Source organism: Aspergillus pseudonomiae, assembly GCF_009193645.1.
Source record: "Aspergillus pseudonomiae strain CBS 119388 unplaced genomic scaffold BDV37scaffold_21, whole genome shotgun sequence".
NCBI lineage: Eukaryota > Fungi > Ascomycota > Eurotiomycetes > Eurotiales > Aspergillaceae > Aspergillus > Aspergillus pseudonomiae.
The window spans coordinates 1-17,760 of record NW_022476013.1 but is presented as its reverse complement, the minus strand read 5'-3'; the positions used below and the strand labels follow the sequence as shown (position 1 = coordinate 17,760).

Below are 17,760 nucleotides of genomic sequence, written 5' to 3'. Positions count from 1 at the left end.
GAGAGATTATGTGAACAATATTTGTACAATTTATAATCATAGTTAAGGGGTAGTCATCCCAAGAACTTAGCAGGCCAGACATAGGGACTACTAGGACTAAATTAGATACTCTAGCCATGTCCGGGGCTTGTGAACCAGCTGTACATAGAATGTATCGCTACGAGAAAAGGTAAAAGCATATGAAGCATTAGATGAATGCTCTAGTGGCGACAGCTATATCGATACTAACTCCAGCAGACCATGCTGTGTATATAGTACTCCATAGTACAGTTAGGTTAAAATCAGCAGCCACGGATCTGCATGAGGATGGGGCGATATATACCCGTTCATGTGACCTTTCCGATAAGTGAAACTTATCAGTGACTGTAGATTCTTTTCATCAATCAAAATTGGCTTGAAGTACCAATCTCACAGCTAACTCTCAAAATGACGAGCGACGATCAGTTTTTCTTTGACTATGTAAGCTAGTAATATGTCAACACTTGTACGACTATCGAAAACTAACAAACCGCTGCGCCTCTAGCTTGCTTCGATACCGCATGACGTAAGGAGATACTCGCTCGAAGTCGCAGACTCGATCGACAGGCAGGTTGACCATGCCGCCAAAGTGATACGGGATACGCTCTCTCACCAGTCATGGTTGCCTTCCTCGGTCCGACCCACACCACCACCTTCGAGAGTTCGTGCTTCCCAGTCTCTCGTTGATCGCGCGCATGACTGGGTTCTTCGGAATCGAGCATGGAGTGCCGCAATCCTAGCATTCGTCGGGACTACTTCCCTTTTGTATCTTGGCAACAAAAAGCTAGGTGGTAGACGGAGGAAGGCTCGGCGAGCTGGAAATGGCGCTCGGAAGGAAATAGTGGGTATGTTGCAGGGACAAGTATATTCATTCTGCATTTGTGACAAACCCATCTAATGTCTTGCGATAGTTGTTGCCGGGTCCCCTCACGAACCGATGACGAAGGCGATTGCTACTGATCTCGAACGTCGGGGCTACATCGTATATATTACTGTTTCATCGGCGGATGAGGAGCAGTTAGTTCAGTCGGAAAATCGGATGGATATCAGACCGCTTTGGCTTGATTTAACGGCTGTAAGTCGTCGGATATCCCAGAATCGAAGAAAATCCACTGATCAAATTATAAGACCCCTTCACCGACATCTGACATTCACCCATCATTGACGGAAATCCATTCTTTAATCACCCAACCCCAATGGCCAATGCCTGGAGTGCCGCCGCACACTTGCCAGCTGAGCGGACTTATTCTCGTACCTTCACCCAACTATGTGACCGGTCCCCTAGCCACCATTCCAGCATCTTCTTGGGCTGATACAATCAATACTCGACTCTTATCGCCCATCTTGACTACTCAGCTGTTTCTTCCTCTTCTTACTGCCCGCAACACCAATAGCACGATTGTCCTAATCTACCCTTCGATATCCTCGTCACTATCTGCTCCGTTTATTAGCCCAGAAGTCACCACAGCACGTGCCTTGTCAGGGTTTGCTACCTCGCTTCGGCGAGAGTTATGTCTTTTGCAGCATAGCAACATCGATGTTGTGGAGCTGAAACTTGGAAACATCGACCTTGGTCCTCAGTACCGAAACGCACAGAGTCACATCACTGGAACCGAAGTGCTCACCTGGACCACGCAGCAGCGATCCCTCTACGGCTCCCAGTATCTTTCTAGCATTGAACAGCGACCCGTTGCATCTGCGGGACCCAGCATGATACGTGGATCTAATGCTCGGACTCTTCATTACGCCGTGCTGGATGCTCTGGAGCCCGCGTCCAAGGATATCTTTGGAAGAAAGAAATCGAAAGCGCCCGTCATCTATGCTGGGCGCGGTGCATGGTCTTACAGTATCGTGGGCGATTGGGCCCCGAACTTCTTGGTAGGGTGGATGCTGGGCCTGAGAAGTGGCCCTATCACACCAAACCAAAGTCCCAGTGGAAGCAGCAGTGAGACGAGCTGGGAAAAGGTTTAAAGTCATCGATAGCGCGGCATTATGATTGCTTTGGATACGATTGATTCTCTTCCCTCTTGGCGTTTGAAACCCCATTTATCATTCTCCCCTTCTTTTTCCCTGTATGTCTTTTAACTTATCTAACCGAGTGATGTTCGCATATGCGCCAACTCCGCCCCTAGCAAATACCATAATATATCTATGGACTAAACATTAGGAATTACAACCCATTACCCCACCTTTTACGAGTTAATAACCAGCAATCCTAGACCTCAGTCTCCCGCATCTCAATCGGTCTCTCATGATCAAACTTCGACCGTTTCACCTTACCCCCGGTCAACTTCCTCCTCAACCATATAACACCCCAGGTGATGCCAAAGATAATCACAATCGCCGCAAGAATGATAAAGCAATAAGCCGTGACCTTGCCACTTTTCTCTCCATGTTCACCAGGATTCAAGAACGAATACGTGTAGAAGCCCTGAGTGTGGTACGTCAAATAGGCAAGAGAGACGTAAAGGAGGAGCAGAAACACGAGGAACGGGAACGTCATCAGCGGGTGGGGATTGGTAGCCGGGAGGATGATCTCTAGAATGGCGTAGAGGGAGTTGAGGCCGTGTTGGGAGAGCTATTGAATTGGATCAGTTAGTTAATTACTACGCTCGTGCAGCACTGTTGGGCGCTGATAAAGAAATGCGACAGTCGCAACCAACACCAAAGGCGACCGGATAACACCTACATTTTGCCACGCATTGAAAGTCACGTCGAACCAAGACGGATTCAGAATCGCCCAGTAAACGATCGTCACGAGGAACGGGAACGTCGTGATGGTCGTATAGTAGAGACTGTGGAGGGCGCGCAGGCCACGGGGCCAGCGATCGAAGAGCACCGAGCGACCGGTCAGCGCATAAAGGGTGGTATGGATGCATGCGAAAATGTGGTAGAAGCCCAGACCCCAGTATGTCAGCCAGGTGAAGTAGCTGAAGGATTGGCCGATAGCTGCGCGGTCGCCATGGGTGCCGTTCCAGCCCCAGATGAAGAAGATGGTCACGAAGATGTAGAGGGCGATCGCACCGCGAAAAATGGCGTAGGCTAGTGGTGGGAGGAGCCAGGATGTTTCGAAGCAGTGTTGACTGTCAAGGGATGGGTCTGCGCCCATAAGGTTGGTGAAGGGGGGAAGCTTGCGCATTTTTGTGGTGGTTTTCTCCATGTGCGTGTTTCCTCCTTTGTGGTCTGCTGCGGTTATTATAAGAAAGAAGCGTGCTTTGTTTAGTAAATCATATTTGGGGGGGCCTAAAATCGGGCAAGAAAAAGTGAGCGATAGGATCTCAGCCACGATATAAAATGTACACAGCAAATCAGCCCCGTCAGGGATCAGCCCGTGAAGGAATTTTGGTGCGGCCACTTGGCTTTCGACCTTGTCTTTATCGGGGAGCTAGTGTTGATGCTACCTTGGGGCGCACGTCTTGATTCTCCATAACCATGGACCTTAGTAGGGTTAGTCCGCTTGTAATGCAACGGTCAGGCTCATGGGTTAGTCAAGAAAAGGATCAAAAAGTGGCCGGACAGTGGACGGATTCCGTTAGTAGCTAGAAGAGATTTTCGGAGGATTTCACCGCATCCAAAATGCATGCATGCCACCTTAATATGCAATGCAGATGGATAGATTAAGTCCCAAACAATAGTGAGCTTTGAGCGGGGAAAGAAGTGGTGTCATCACTCAGCATTGCTGCGTCGGTGCCTGTTATATCTCACTATCTTCAGAATGCCAAGATATGCTAGTATGTCCATCATTCTCCCTATGAGGTAATGAAGGTCGCATGCACAGAGCTACCGCTGCGTCCCACTTATCTTCCGCTTGACATAGGGAGGAAGTGTAAGTGCTAAGACCATAGCAACCTGCAACCGAGAGGTGTAAGTCCGTAGCAGGAAGCAATTAACCCTCAATTGAAACCAGACCGAGTCAATGTTTTACTGGGGTGGTGCAGAAGCCAGGAGCCAGGACATTTTATGGATTCGAGTGGTTCCTGACGGGATACTTGTTAATAATAATAACACTAATAAACCAAATCCACTCGACCACACCAATCACAGCGCCCTCTGCGGGTGTTCATGCACCTAGAGTGTAAGACCATCGTACGTGCAACCGTTCCTTGTATACGCAATGTTGTACTTATTTTCGGACCACAAGATCAATAGAGTAATCTTTCCGGCAGTAAAAGAGGAGGGGAAAGAGGAGGAGGAGTAGTAGTAACTCCTCTCCATCTAACTAAGTAGAGAAGAGGATCGAAATTGGGACCGTCATTCTTCATCATTCTTCATCATCATCATGAAACTTTCTCTGTGATTTGGGGTGATCTCTTCCCACTTTCCCTCTGGAGGTTAGGGGTGATCGGATCATGAGACAGGGGGGGCGCCTGAGAAACAAGGCACAGTGCCATTATACCCAGATGGACGATGCGCAGCAAAGTAAGATTCGACTCCTTACTGCATGTTGTCATACTTGCTGCTATTCTAAGTTCACCTCCAGATTATCTTAATCTGTGTCGAGGGGAAGAGCATCATAACAAGTCAGATCACAACCATTGTCATCAAGGGCACTTAGTCATGAGAATTCCATGGTGTGGTCGAAAGTGGGTTGAGATTCCCCAGGCAATGAAATAAAACGGTTGAGTCTTGAGGACACATAAAGTTAGAGAGAAAAAAAAAAAAAAAAAAAAAAAAAAAAAAAAAAAAAAAAAAAAAAAAAAAAAAAAAACCCCCCCCCCCCCCCAAAAAAAAAACCAAAAACAAATAATAATTTAGATAAAATAGAGTAAAATAAAACCGAAAATGTTGCTCTCTTACCGAGTCTGTCGCAGTTGTCCATGGATACACTTTCGGGAAAATTTGCAAGTGAATATAAATAGAGTGGCTGCTCCACCAACGACACATTGTGAACCAAACTAAAGCCCTTCGCCTTCCGGCTGTCGGGTTAAAAATTCTAGAAGCTTTGGATGGGACGTTGGCCTTTAATCTTATGACACGTACGCCCAGGACTCTGTGTATAGTAGGGGCTAAGGTTATGGTAGGGCTATGGTCTGCATCTGATCAATTCCAAGAATCGGAGATTTGAAAGGATGTTTAGCCTTTCAATAAATAGTATGTAGTAACTTTGATATAATTTCTGGAAGCAGTTCGTCTGGAACCCCTGACTCGGTACCGTTGGTATGTATAAGTTGTTGGTACGGCATGACGGTAATGATGTACGCGTTTTCTCCTTGAAATCCGCTTGTTTCGTACGGCTCGAAGATGGGTGATGCCTTGCTACGGCTAGGGCTTACAGGAAGCCACCCCCCGTGATCACCGGTGTCACGGCCCGGTACTGACCATACGGAGGGGACGTTTGATACGACTGGATACCACCGTCAGACTTGGTACTCCGCGTGGGGACTTGCCCAGAGTGACTGTCAATGCAGGCGCCCCTCGTTTGTTTGGTGATCGTCAGGGCGTAACAACGGAAACCTCCCTTTGGCTTATTTTGCAGTTGGGTTGATTCAAACCAATAATCTGGACGTCCTGGTCCAAAGTCAGTCAGTCCATTCTCGTTATCCATCCGATCCTCTCTTTCTCTCACTTCTCCTCTCCCACCCCGTCCATCGGAGTCCACGATGCTTGTTCATCGTCCCTCCCTTTGGCTTGTGATTCTTTCCACTACGATCTAATCGGTTATCATTACCGTTTCTCCCCCGTTCGCCCCCATATTCACTCCAAACTATTTGTCGCTCCTTTGCCGCCGCGATTACTTCGATTCTTGTTGTTCCCCCACAAACCTGGCTGGCTCATTGGACCTATTCTTTTCAATTCTCGTTTCCTCTTTCCTCTCACGGCGCCTGTCATTCCTTTCTTGAGTCTGATACGGTGCCAGCCATCAAAGGACTCTCTCCTTCGTCTTCTCGGCTTGAAGGATCTCCCCGCGCCCGCGCATTGAACCTAACCAGCTACAGACTACTATCTCGAACTACTTCGATTCGTAAAAGAAGTCCAAGCTCAACCATCCAAGGTTAATAGCGGTAGCAGACCACTAGATGATTTGATTGAAGGCAACCTAGGCTACGTCTGTGCTCTTCTCAACCCCCCAAAATACACGCATTCAGCCAATTGAAACCACCTTTGTGCTACCATGGACGCCCGGCCACGTTTTGGCGAACTTCGCTCGCCCTCCCATGATACTCTGCGGAGCGGTCTGCCTTCGCCGCGCATTGAACACTTTGACGGTGAAATCCCTCCCACGCTTTCGCCTCTGGATGCATTCGCGGCTCAGGGCCGGCTTTTGGCGAAACAACTAGAGGAATCGGCTCGCAGAGACCGGCGCATGAGCAGGCTCCCTCCGGCTAGTGTCGCACGGTCGTTATCGCAGCCTCGACCGGGCTATTTTCGCTCCCCATCCTCAAATGATTCTTCACGGAGTGGGCGAGGAAATGATCTCACGAGGCAGCCAACGCTGAAAGCCAATCCTGAGCTGGAGGAGCCGAAGTTCCGTCCCCAGTCTGAACATCCTCGTCTGAGCGGCGTGCCACAGTTTGCCAACGAACATGCTCCTCACGATGATGCGAATAGTGCCCTAGAGAATGAACCGCCAGTAGGAAGCTCGGACGAGGACTATTTTGGAGCCACGCAGGCGGAGTCGTCACAGGAGGATACAGCTAAGGGCGTCGTGCCAGAAGCGCCTCCTCGCTTTTATGCCGCCACGCCGTCTAGTATGGCTCTGACAGGATCACCTGGAAATTCGTTGACCGATGCTGCCTCCTCTCGACTCAATATTCCACGGGGTCTGGTGCCACCCGTCTCGCCACGATCGAGGCCTTCAAGCAGCAATAGGACCTTGCAGCCCGAGAGCTCGGATGATGACTACAGCAGTTCGACTGCGGGCTCGACCTTTTCGAAGCCGAGGAAATTATCCTCCTGTAGCGCTACGTCACTGCCACAGTCGCCCATGACTTCTATGAACCGGTCTCATCGACGCTCGCCCTCTCTGAACTCAGAAGCTTCAAACAATGGCGGTCATCCTCCGCGTCCTTCGTACAATTTCTCGCGCCCTCTCAGTCGGTCCAGCACCAGCCTCTCAGCCCCGGTGCCGACAGGAACTTCGGAGCAGTCACAGGGGACAAAGCCTCGAGGTTCAAAGCCTCAGCCTATTGTGGTACCCTCAGTGGCTGATATGGCTAAATCCATGCGCGAGGAACCATCATCCGCCGTGTCGTACACTTATGCCAAATACCCACTTCCCCGTGGACGCCAGGTTTCCAGGGATTCTGTTGTTTTCTCCGGCCTACACACTCCTCACTTTGAGTGGCAGGAGCCGCTCTTCGAGAGTCCAGATCAGCTGAGCGCAACTGGGCCTCCTCAGTCGTCGCGAACCCCGTCACCTCCGCCCTCACGTCATTCGGTATCCTCCAAGAAAGCACGCTCCATGTATGACTCCCCACCATCCGGGCGGCAATTGCTCACGCCAGAGATGCCCCCATCTGCCCCGCAAGTATCGGCCTCTCCCGAGGCTCGCCGTCCCTCCGAAGCTGCGTCGATGGATCAACCGGTCTTAGGTGAATCTGCTCTTTCAAGCTCACCTACCCCCTTAAGCGCACCTGGTCCCGAGGCGCCTACTACCGAGGAGACTACGGATGCTACTTCCTCTGCAGACTCTGCATCGACTATCCGGCCACAAACAGCCAAGACCAATGCATCTTCCGCCGTCATCACAGCAGACGAGCATGTGACGAAAGGGATTGAGTGCCATGAGAAAGGGTCACTGCAAGAATCCACCTACCACCTCCGTGTTGCAGCGAAGCAGGATCATCCGACTGGCATGCTCTTATATGCTTTGGCTTGTCGACATGGTTGGGGCATGCGGCCCAATCAGCAAGAGGGCGTTCGGTGGTTGCGCAAAGCCGTGGAATCTGTCGGGCTAGAGTTGATGGATGATTCCAACCCGGGCATGCCAAGTCGGGTGAGGGAACTGCAGAAAGCATACCGTGCTCAGTTTGCCCTCAGTATCTACGAGCTGGGTGTGAGCCATCTAAACGGATGGGGCATTGAGCAGGATAAGTCTTTAGCCCTGCGTTGCTTCGAGGTTGCTGGCCAATGGGGAGATACGGATGCGCTTGTAGAGGCAGGCTTTTGTTATTCCGAGGGCATTGGCTGCAAGAAGGATCTGAAAAAGGCAGCCAAATTCTACCGCCAGGCCGAAGCAAAGGGCATTAATATGGTTGGAAACAGCTGGTAAGTGAAGAATTTGTTTCCTGACAATGCCTTATTCCAGTGACTCACTCTCTATTGTAACAGGATTCACAAAGACAAGTACCTCTCTGATGATGATTCCAATACCGGATCGCGTGGCCGTGGTCGTCATGGTGGGACACCCGACAAAAAGCAGCGTAGCAAATCTCGGACACGCAGTCTTTTCCACCGCAAAAAGTCTACTGTGGCCGAGGCCTAGACGGTATTTGCTCTGGCTCTTGGGCACGGCGCATCAAAGATATGTCTCAGCAACTACTGCTTTCGGGTCAAAATCTTCGCATGGTCGTTTCAACAGTCCCCGGCTTTTATACATCCCTTTTCGCTTCTACATCCTGTCTTTCTTGTCTTCTCTATTTTTATCTTCTTTTCTTTACTCCTGTTCCGAATCATCTTTTCGTGCTCCACAGCGACATGTTGCTTGGAGCTTATCTTTACCTTCAGTGCTGCTCAAAGCAGTCGCTTCAGACCTGCTTTTGCCTTTCACTCTTTCCATTCTTTTCTTTCTCTCTTTTTGCTTTTCGCCTTTTTTCCATCTTTCCCCCAAACCTTCGTTATACGTTTCGAGCGGGCCTTGGCAATTGCTCCAGCCACGGAAAGGGACGGAGGCCTTTTGTTTCCTCCTCCTGGCCTTGTGGGCGTTGGATTTCTTTCTTGGATACCCCATAATTTCTAATCACTGCGTGATGTATTCTATTCTCTACTGTCGCTCACCGCCTTTCTCTACCTATATTCGCCATTTCTCATGTTCCCATTCTCCTTTGCCTGTGTTTTATATTTGCAATCTGGTTGCAGCATTTCCTGCGAAACCATGTGGATTTCTGTCTAGCTTAGCCGGTTGGTGGTCATCCATCGAGAGCCCGAGGGATCGTCCCTGGGGCGATGGAAGTGTGTTTGCGGAAAATTTATACCCAATCGCTGGGAAGCGGGTGGTTACTTCATCTAGACTTGGCCCATGGCCCTATATGCACATGAAAAATTGATAGGAGATTTCCCAGCCAAGTAATTGGCAAGTGAGGCTTCTCGTGTTGATTGAACCCTAAAAGTTTAAATGGTCCCGATTGTAGGAGTTGACAGAAGTGTGTTAGTCATGACGGGTGTCAATGAGGCTTGGACCCTTTCTTCCTGTTTGCCCCCCTTTCCTCTTTTTATTTGATTTTTTCTATTTTGGAATTTGGTGGCGGGGGGGAAAAGGAAAAAAAAAAAAAGAAAAAGCAAAATAGACCAAATTGGTACCTTGCTTTAGCAATAGGAGGAAGTCTCTTTAGATTACTCACTCGACCGGATTGGATGGCGGGCGTGGACGATTTGAATTAGTTGCGTCGGTCAAGAGGGCAGCTGACAAGCTTTCCCTCCAATCAGTTCTCCGCTCCAAACGTACTACTTCTGCGTTCATTTCCTGTCGCTGGAGCTGGAGGAGGGGTCGATTGATTAAAGAATGCACATCGCCACCGCTGCGCACCCCTGTCCGATAAGAGAGGATTGGGTTTGAGCAGCCGGAGCAATGTCCCAAAGGAGATGCCAGCATGAAAAAGAAGATTTTTGCCTCTCCGTCCTACCAAATCCCCACCCCCCTGGGGAAAGGAACCATGGCGGAAGAATTGGAACTGAGCTGTTGGCTGGCTTTTGGGTTTCTGACCATCGACTAACGAACGAACGAGCTACTAACTAGCACTAGTACTACGATCCTGAGAGTGCTAATGCTAGTCTCACTTCCGGGTCTCGGCCCCAGTCCAATGAAGATCCAATGTCCTGCCAAGCATGGGGAAATTTGGGGAAAGTACACTGGAGGCGAAGGGCCCGGGGTTGCATCCCATCCGCTTACTCGACTTCTTATTTCCCCCCCCCCCCTCTCCACCAATCCAACTCGTCGCTGATATCGCAACGTTTGGAAACGCATGAGCATGCTATTCCTGCCTCGGCTGAACCATCATACTGCTGATCATGAGAAGAACGACGGGACGAACGTGTGCCATATCTGCCTCGTGCAGGACTGGCGTGTTTCAAGGTAAATCCCCGGAACGCTGCCTCAATTTTTGTGCGAGTCCGTGTCCTAACTACCCTGGCAGTGGTCCGCCGTCGTGATCTCCACATGGCTTCCCTATTTAGCAATAGCTCGATGATTCTGCATGGGAATCTGGGGCCCATGGGGACCCAAAAGCCCAAGTTCCGCGGTGCTTGACCTGAATTGTTGGAAAAGTACACATGTGAAGATCCGCCACCTCCCGATAGTCTTATAGAAAGAGCAGAAGCCATCGAACGGCCCTGCCTTTCATGCCCTAATCCGACTTTCTCGTTTTTAGTTTCGGTCGGAGACGTCTTTTTTGCTTGTTGATCACGCTGCCACGTTTCTTCTCAACTTTCTCAGTGTGCAATTGTGGAGTTAAGAGTTGTGAAGGTAAGTCATCGTCATGGCTATTTAATGTGGCTTTTATTTCTTTTGATCTTCTTCTGCTCTTTTTGGTTCTTATTTTTATGTTTATGTTTATGTTTATTTATTTTTTTTTTCGCCGCCAAAAGTCCCCGAGAATTTTCTTGACGGTGTCATTAACGATATAATGCCTTCTGTAGCCCACCACGTCGAGCAAAACAAGCGTGAAAAACTCCCCGTCGGTACTGAACTCGAGAAGAAACTTGGTATGATCCTTTTTCGGCCTCCCCGACCCTTTCTTGGGAGGTGCCTCCTAACCATGCGGGTGACAGGGCTGCCTGTGTGACAGGCCTTGGCATCAGTTCAATTCAATCAATTTTATCGAGGTCTAGCGACGCGAGATGTCTAGCGACAAGCCTGAAGTTACTGAAGTAGGCATGGTGGCCTCACCCGCTGCCACAAAGCCTAGCTTCAAATCTCGCGTGGCGGCCCACTTCAAGAAATGGTGGTGGGCGCACCTCATCGCATTCATTGTAGTTGTGCTCGTCGTGGCCCTTCCGGTGTAGGTTCAATCCTGGTAAACATGGTTTTCTCCGGCGAAGCCCGTCTGACAGCGTCGCTCTAATAGGGTATATGTCGGCTATCCGAACATCGCACAAGACAACATTAACGACTCAAAATTGGAAGTCAAGTCGATGGTGATCAGTGAGCCGACGCCGGAGTCGTTCCATGTGGACCAGCAACAGGTCATCTGGACGGACAGCGTGTTTCATCCAACCATCTATAGCTTTAACGCAAGTGTCGGTCTCCTGGGCGCAGCCCCATTCGGCATCGCGACCATTCCGCAACTCAAGTCGAGGGACGGGGTCGAGGTGCGTGTAGACCAGCGCCTCGACTTGACTGACGCGTCTGCATTCGGCGACTTTGCCACGGCGGTGATGCAGAATGAATATGTTGACCTCAATGTTTACGGGAGGCCGGACTTGAAGCAGGGGGCTTTGCCAAAGATCACCGTGACGTATAACCACACCGCTACTATGAAGGGTACGCCCAGATGAACGTTCGCATTGCTTTAGTCACACTCACTAACCGGCATGAAAGGCCTTAACAAGCTAAAGGGATTCTCACTGTCCGGCATGAAGCTTGCCAAGGAGGCACCCGACGGAACGAACACCGAAGGACAGGTTCTAATCCCCAACCCGTCGGTGATGACGATCAGCTTGGTATGTACTACGTTTGAATCTCCTCCGAATTCTTTGTACGACGAACACGCGTACTGATGGCTACAGGGTAATGTGACCCTCGATCTCTCCGTCAATGGAACCGGCATTGGCACATCGTACATCCAAGATCTAGTGTTGAAACCTGGTGATAACAAATTTCCCATGAGAGCCAAAGTAGACCAACTGAGCATGGTCACTTTGATGACGAAATACCCGGGTACGGTTGTCCCCGTGGATATCACCGGCTCTGCGACCAACTCGAGTGTGTACGATGGCAAGGCTCTCTCGTACTTCTCGAGGGCTTTGGCATCGAACAAATTACAAGTTAACCTGAACATCACCGAGGTGGTGGGCTCGAGTTTGAGTAAGCTTTAAAAAGGGCATCGCCGTGTATATCTTGCTAGTCTTAACTCCGTTTTGGCCATTGCGACTACACTTTTACTGTTCCTTATGTCTTTCTACTGTCTTGGAGCCCCGCTGTTGTGCCGATGACATCTTTAATCGTTTTTGATACCATTCTAATGTACCCGCGATGATCCGACTGCTTGACGATGGGAGGGCGGTTCGGACTGATTGATAATCTGCGTTTTCTTCATATCTCATCAGAACGGCCTTTGAGTAACCCCGCTTGTATCGCACTCAAACGCTGAGGGTCCTCGCTCCGTGGCTGTTCCTTGTTATAATAGTCCTCGCTACATATAATCCGATTTGAGAGGAGTTTCACCAGACACAACCTCTGACTGTGTAGTCAATTTCTTTCCTTCCCAATGTCGAGTAACTTTTGAGACTTCACCCCACCCCGGCGAAGCCGACACGTACACAAAGTCAAGACAAGTCATGGTACAACGGTTGTGCAAGGACTCAATCCAATGGTTCGCCGATCAAGGTTCCCGCACCGAGCTCGAAGTACCGCCGATCACCCTGTTACTTAAACCAGCACAAAAGTCTAGACCGACTGTCGACCATTGAGGTTAAATAGTGAGAAAACCCTACCGTCGTCCCCGATTCCCGGGGATTCGGCCTGTCTGATGGACAGGATCTACTTCTTAGAAGTTGTAGATAGGGTCACCGGTGTCATCTCCTCCACGTGTAACTTGATCCGAGGGCATGGTCAAACGTGGAAATAGTCGGGGCAACGGTTGGGCTTGGCTGCTGCCTTGGTACAGCAGAGAATAGGATCCACTGGAAGAACGTGCTTCTTGGCTTTTGTCGCTTTGGAATATATCGAAGGGTGAGTTTGCGCTGTTCATGACTCCGAGAGTGGTCAAGTCGACTGCTCTACGTTGCACTCCTGGTACTGAGGATTCTTCGGCGTTGGGATTGGGATCATTCTACACACCCGAATCGCCCAGCGAGAAACCATCGAAGGTATATGAAGATTGCCATAGTTAGCAGTACTATTGCTACACATTCGAATCCTGCAGCGCTAGAATGACGTCGGTTACCGCTACACAGCCGCAATAATCCGTTGATATTGAGCTTCAGGGGAATCGTCGGAATGCTTCGAAGTTCCTATCGGCTCCCCGCCGAGATAAGGACAAGTACTTGGCGATCCACTCGATAAACCCATCTCCCACCGAACAATCAATGGTTCTCTTACAACTTGCGACGACTAATAGCCGACGACGAAATGACCTTATCGCAGACCGTGACCAATTGAACGTGTGCCCCATTGTGAACTTGAATCTTCAACTGGCCCAAGACAAATGCCGTGAACAGCGCGAGGTCAAGATGCCGACCTGCCCCGAACGATGATATCGGATCTTATCAGACGGCGATATTACCTGGCGAAGATCACTGGATCCAATTACCTAAATGTTTTCCGGGATTCGCCCAACAAGAGCCATGTCCATGATGGATATGCGCATATCCCATCATTTGTTCCCCTTCAATCAAGTATGCGGTCGGACTATGTCTCGCAGCACGGTCCTCATATACTTCAAGGCCAGACGCCAAGATGAAATGGAGTTTCTCCAAGACCTTGGCCTAGATTGACTCCATTGATATGCGATTCTCATTACGTGAAATGCCTCATCTATGGGAAACGACTTCGCTGTGATCTTCCTACTGTGCCACTTATCTAGCCTAGAAAACCATCCATCCAATGTGTGGGTTTCTCCACGATAAGACAATTATTGCCAATAATTCTTTCTTGGTCGACGGAGAATTAATCTGCCAACCCGTGCGAGAGGACTGAACTTGGAGGCACGACACTATATAACTGACATATCTTCCACGATGTCGGTTCGATTCTCCAGAGCAAGCTCAACTTCCATTCCCCGACTCAGAAACCCGAGCAACCAAGCAGCAGGATGGGTGTCACTTTCAAAGCTCTTGCCGTGTCGGCCCTGGCTACTATCAGCCATGCTTCGCCTCTCCTGTATCCTCGGGCCACGGACTCTAACGTCACCTATGTGTTCACCAACCCCAACGGCCTAAATTTCACCCAGATGAATACCACCCTGCCAAATGTCACCATCTTCGCGACAGGTACACACTCCCCTACACTAATCCACAAGTCCCCCCTCACCGAACCAAGAACTAACCAGAAAAACAGGTGGCACAATCGCCGGCTCCAGCGCCGACAACACCGCAACAACAGGCTACAAAGCCGGCGCAATCGGCATCCAGACGCTGATCGACGCGGTCCCGGAGATGCTGAACGTCGCCAACGTCGCCGGCGTGCAAGTAGCCAACGTCGGCAGCCCAGACATCACCTCCAGCATTCTGCTGCACCTCTCCAAACAGATCAACGAGGTCGTCTGCAATGACCCCACCATGGCCGGTGCAGTCGTCACCCACGGCACCGACACGCTCGAAGAATCCGCCTTCTTCCTCGATGCCACGGTCAACTGCCGCAAGCCCGTGGTCATCGTCGGCGCCATGCGCCCTTCAACCGCCATCTCCGCCGACGGCCCCCTCAATCTGCTCCAATCAGTCACCGTCGCCACGAGCCCCAAGGCCCGAGACCGCGGCGCCCTGACCGTCATGAACGACCGCATCGTCTCGGCCTTCTACGCCTCCAAGACCAACGCCAACACCATCGATACCTTCAAGGCCATCGAAATGGGCAACCTCGGCGAAGTCGTCTCCAACAAACCCTACTTCTTCTACCCCCCGGTCCAGCCAACCGGCAAGACCGAAATAGACATCCAGAACATCACCGCCATTCCCCGAGTCGACATCCTCTACTCGTACGAAGACATGCACAACGACATCTTATACTCCGCCATCCAAAACGGCGCAAAGGGCATCGTCGTAAGTCTCCTCCATCCCTCAATATTAAACCCACCCCCCCCCCCCCCCCCCCCCCCCCCCCCACAAACCCCCCCCCCCCCCCCCCCCCCCCCCTTCCCACCAAAACAAACCAGATACTAACAAACAACCAGATCGCCGGCTCCGGCTCCGGCTCCGTCTCCACCCCCTTCAGCGCCGCCATCGAAGACATCACATCCAAACACGACATCCCTATCGTGGCCAGCACGCGCACCGGAAACGGGGAGGTGCCGTCTTCTGCCGAGTCGAGCCAGATCGCAAGCGGGTATTTGAACCCCGCGAAGACACGCATCCTGCTTGGGTTGTTGCTTGCGGAGGGGAAGAGCATGGAGGAGATGAGGGCGGTTTTTGAGCGGATTGGGGTTGCTTGATCTTGTTTGGTCTCTGTGACTTGTGTATTATAGATTGAAGAGGGAATTGGGGAGGGGGGGGGTTTATGAATAGATTTTGTTGTAGAGGTTTTGTATATAGATTATAGATTATAGATCATGGATTTATGAATGTGATAGATTATGAATTGTTGATTAGAGATGGTAAGATTTTATATGGATTTTATGGGTTTTGTGAATTTCAGGATTACAAGTGTCGTTTCTGGTTGGCTTTTTCACTTTGGGTAGGGATGTTGAATATCAGAGCTTTTTCGTTTGGTATTCGGTTGAGAATCAAAGATATCGTACGGTACTACTATTGTATCTGGAGGAAACTAAGGTCGATCTAGATACTAGTTGCTAGGTATATGAAAGCTTATGCGCCAGACGACCTGATCGGCGACAGGGATTCAGAGCCTACTCATTTGTAGGAATACAAATTCATTTGAGTCATTTCTTTCATATCTGGTATTCTGACACAGTAATTATAAACACATGACACGCCCATCACCTGTTTTTGTTCCTTAGAATTCTGTCCTGGTTTTGTTGTTGATTTCTCTTTTTTTTTTTTGGCTGTTCTTTTCTTATCTCTCCGCGCTTCGAGTGGGATCTTTCGACTACACACGCTACATCTCATGTAGCGTGTTATACCCGGTCTCGATCAGACTCCGCGGACCGCGTGCATCTCCTCCGATATGCCAATAGAACAGTCCTCCCAGCTTCGTTTTGGTCGCAAACCTAGCCTTCTGCTGCACCGTCCGCGGCGTATCATAGGTTACGAACCCGCCATCACCACCGGAGCAGTACGCTGCGCCCAGCTTATCATCGTGATGCTCCTTAGCGCCAGGACGGGGCAAATCACTGTAGTCGAACACGCCGTCCTCGCCACCCGTACCAGCATACCGTTGACCGGGCTTCTCGCTACCCAAAAATGACCGGCCGTAGGCAGGGACTCCTAGCAAGATTTTCTTCGGATCGACACCCTGCGAAAGCACATATTGCACACTGGATTGGCAAGAGACAGCGCCCGGATTCCGAGAAGGACTATACAATTGCGCATGGTGTCCGCTCTCGTTCGTCCAAGGTCCAGCAAAATCATACGTCATAAGATTGATCAGGTCGAGGTACATAGATGCCTTGGAGAGATCGATATTCCGGAGAGCCCATTGGCCCGCCGGAAGACAGGTTGCTAATACGAATCGCGGCAAAGGCAGTGCTTCCCGCAGCTTTGCTAGTAGTCGGACGTAGTCCATGCCTTCTTGTGGGTCGGCGGGGTGTTCCCAGTCAACTGGGGGGCATTAGTAATGTGTCCATGGTAAGTTGAGGAAGGTGTCAATCCATACTGTCGAGGCCGTCAAGGCCGAATTGGTCTACCAGCGCCCTGGCCGTGCGGACAAATGTCTCGGTGCGCGATTGACTCCGCGCCACGAGGGCAAAGTTCTCGCTTCCCTTGCCGCCCCCGCCGACGGAGAGAATGACTTTCATCTTGGGGTATTGCGGTTTCAGCTGCGTGAAGGCCCGGATACAGCCCTGCGTGCCGTCCACAGGCATTTGCGCATCGGCCCATTCATCGCTTAGCTACATATTTAGATCTGCGGTTAGCGTGGGATCTTTCTAACGAAGAAGAAATTTTTATCCTTGTAAAGAAAACAAGTAAAGAAAAAAAGAAAATTCGGGTGGGAGATCCACATATACGGTGCCGTCTTCTTTGACCCTAAAACAAACAAAACGTCTTGGTTAACATTTGTACTTTGTATATGTATGTACCCGAGCCAAGGGATTGGGGTTCCCTCGGCGTGATATATGGCTGTACTACCAAGCAAATGCGTAGAAGATATGAGAGACAAATCCCAGTCTGAGCGATGAAGGAGGTTGTTTTCGGTATATCCGCCAATTGGGATAATACGCTGCGTTCATGTAGTATGGAACCTCATACGAGTTGTTGCTGGAGCGTTCCGCCGCTTTGCGACGCCAGTGGGGGAAAAGACCGCCGGACAATGGCATGATGGTAGCATACAACTCAAGATGAGGGATTTTAGAAGAAGGAGGTGTTGTAGAAAGAAGAACGTGAATTTGGAGAAAATGGGAGAAAAGAAAAATAATTAGAAAATTAAAAAGGTCCACAAGCACCAACAATCGTGAAAAAAATAAAGTGTGCGAAAAGCAGCTTCCCTATTAAGGACAATGTCACGTGTGGGGGATGTTCCTTTGCTTTGGGGTGGTTGAATGTTTCTTAGTTCATCATGTACTCGTATTTGGCTGCGGTGTTTGTTTTTTTTTT

The 17,760-nt window shown here is 50.1% G+C and overlaps 6 protein-coding genes across 6 annotated transcripts; 4 read left to right on the top strand and 2 right to left on the bottom strand.

The window, feature by feature from the left end:
- Positions 1-426: 426 nt before the first annotated feature.
- Positions 427-1,989, top strand: BDV37DRAFT_270405 (DUF1776 domain-containing protein; the record flags this gene model as incomplete). Its single annotated transcript, XM_032084556.1, has 4 exons — positions 427-459; positions 524-863; positions 930-1,093; positions 1,147-1,989. 4 exons carry the CDS (start codon positions 427-429, stop codon positions 1,987-1,989), a joined length of 1,380 nt encoding a protein of 459 aa, XP_031942977.1.
- Positions 1,990-2,111: 122 nt separating this feature from the next.
- BDV37DRAFT_85986 (uncharacterized protein) lies at positions 2,112-3,733 on the bottom strand. Its single transcript, XM_032091347.1, has 2 exons — positions 2,708-3,733; positions 2,112-2,596 (listed from the first exon to the last, which is right to left on the bottom strand). Exons 1-2 carry the CDS (start codon positions 3,176-3,178, stop codon positions 2,234-2,236), a joined length of 834 nt encoding a protein of 277 aa, XP_031942976.1. The 5' UTR covers positions 3,179-3,733; the 3' UTR covers positions 2,112-2,233.
- A 2,114-nt stretch (positions 3,734-5,847) lies between these two features.
- On the top strand, positions 5,848-8,529 carry BDV37DRAFT_85875 (uncharacterized protein). The gene is made up of 2 exons (XM_032091344.1): positions 5,848-8,226; positions 8,290-8,529. Exons 1-2 carry the CDS (start codon positions 6,131-6,133, stop codon positions 8,441-8,443), a joined length of 2,250 nt encoding a protein of 749 aa, XP_031942975.1. The 5' UTR covers positions 5,848-6,130; the 3' UTR covers positions 8,444-8,529.
- A 1,995-nt stretch (positions 8,530-10,524) lies between these two features.
- BDV37DRAFT_85878 (DUF3712 domain-containing protein) lies at positions 10,525-12,242 on the top strand. Its single transcript, XM_032091345.1, has 5 exons — positions 10,525-10,639; positions 10,813-11,174; positions 11,241-11,656; positions 11,714-11,835; positions 11,902-12,242. Exons 2-5 carry the CDS (start codon positions 11,014-11,016, stop codon positions 12,208-12,210), a joined length of 1,008 nt encoding a protein of 335 aa, XP_031942974.1. The 5' UTR covers positions 10,525-10,639; positions 10,813-11,013; the 3' UTR covers positions 12,211-12,242.
- A 1,730-nt stretch (positions 12,243-13,972) lies between these two features.
- BDV37DRAFT_292880 (asparaginase ahrA) lies at positions 13,973-15,482 on the top strand (the record flags this gene model as incomplete). Its single annotated transcript, XM_032089262.1, has 3 exons — positions 13,973-14,325; positions 14,393-15,093; positions 15,225-15,482. The coding sequence occupies exons 1-3, from the start codon at positions 14,148-14,150 to the stop codon at positions 15,480-15,482; spliced, it is 1,137 nt and encodes a 378-aa protein (XP_031942973.1). The 5' UTR covers positions 13,973-14,147.
- Positions 15,483-16,064: 582 nt separating this feature from the next.
- On the bottom strand, positions 16,065-17,743 carry BDV37DRAFT_244355 (glycoside hydrolase family 18 protein). Its single transcript, XM_032081535.1, has 4 exons — positions 17,296-17,743; positions 17,169-17,193; positions 16,823-17,057; positions 16,065-16,767 (listed from the first exon to the last, which is right to left on the bottom strand). Exons 1-4 carry the CDS (start codon positions 17,481-17,483, stop codon positions 16,106-16,108), a joined length of 1,110 nt encoding a protein of 369 aa, XP_031942972.1. The 5' UTR covers positions 17,484-17,743; the 3' UTR covers positions 16,065-16,105.
- Positions 17,744-17,760: the final 17 nt, after the last annotated feature.

Bases quoted from the DNA above. Each gene is read 5' to 3' on its own strand.
- BDV37DRAFT_85878 (XM_032091345.1), top strand. From the start codon at position 11,014: ATGTCTAGCGACAAGCCTGAAGTTACTGAAGTAGGCATGGTGGCCTCA. The intron at 11,657-11,713 runs GTACGCCCAGAT...CCGGCATGAAAG, and splicing joins CCACACCGCTACTATGAAGG to GCCTTAACAAGCTAAAGGGA. The intron at 11,836-11,901 runs GTATGTACTACG...TGATGGCTACAG, and splicing joins CGGTGATGACGATCAGCTTG to GGTAATGTGACCCTCGATCT.
- BDV37DRAFT_85875 (XM_032091344.1), top strand. From the start codon at position 6,131: ATGGACGCCCGGCCACGTTTTGGCGAACTTCGCTCGCCCTCCCATGAT. The intron at 8,227-8,289 runs GTAAGTGAAGAA...CTATTGTAACAG, and splicing joins AATATGGTTGGAAACAGCTG to GATTCACAAAGACAAGTACC.
- BDV37DRAFT_244355 (XM_032081535.1), bottom strand. From the start codon at position 17,483: ATGCCATTGTCCGGCGGTCTTTTCCCCCACTGGCGTCGCAAAGCGGCG. The intron at 17,058-17,168 runs GTGGATCTCCCA...CTAAATATGTAG, and splicing joins AAGAAGACGGCACCGTATAT to CTAAGCGATGAATGGGCCGA. The intron at 16,768-16,822 runs GTATGGATTGAC...AATGCCCCCCAG, and splicing joins CGGCCTTGACGGCCTCGACA to TTGACTGGGAACACCCCGCC.
- BDV37DRAFT_85986 (XM_032091347.1), bottom strand. From the start codon at position 3,178: ATGGAGAAAACCACCACAAAAATGCGCAAGCTTCCCCCCTTCACCAAC. The intron at 2,597-2,707 runs GTAGGTGTTATC...CCAATTCAATAG, and splicing joins CTTTCAATGCGTGGCAAAAT to CTCTCCCAACACGGCCTCAA.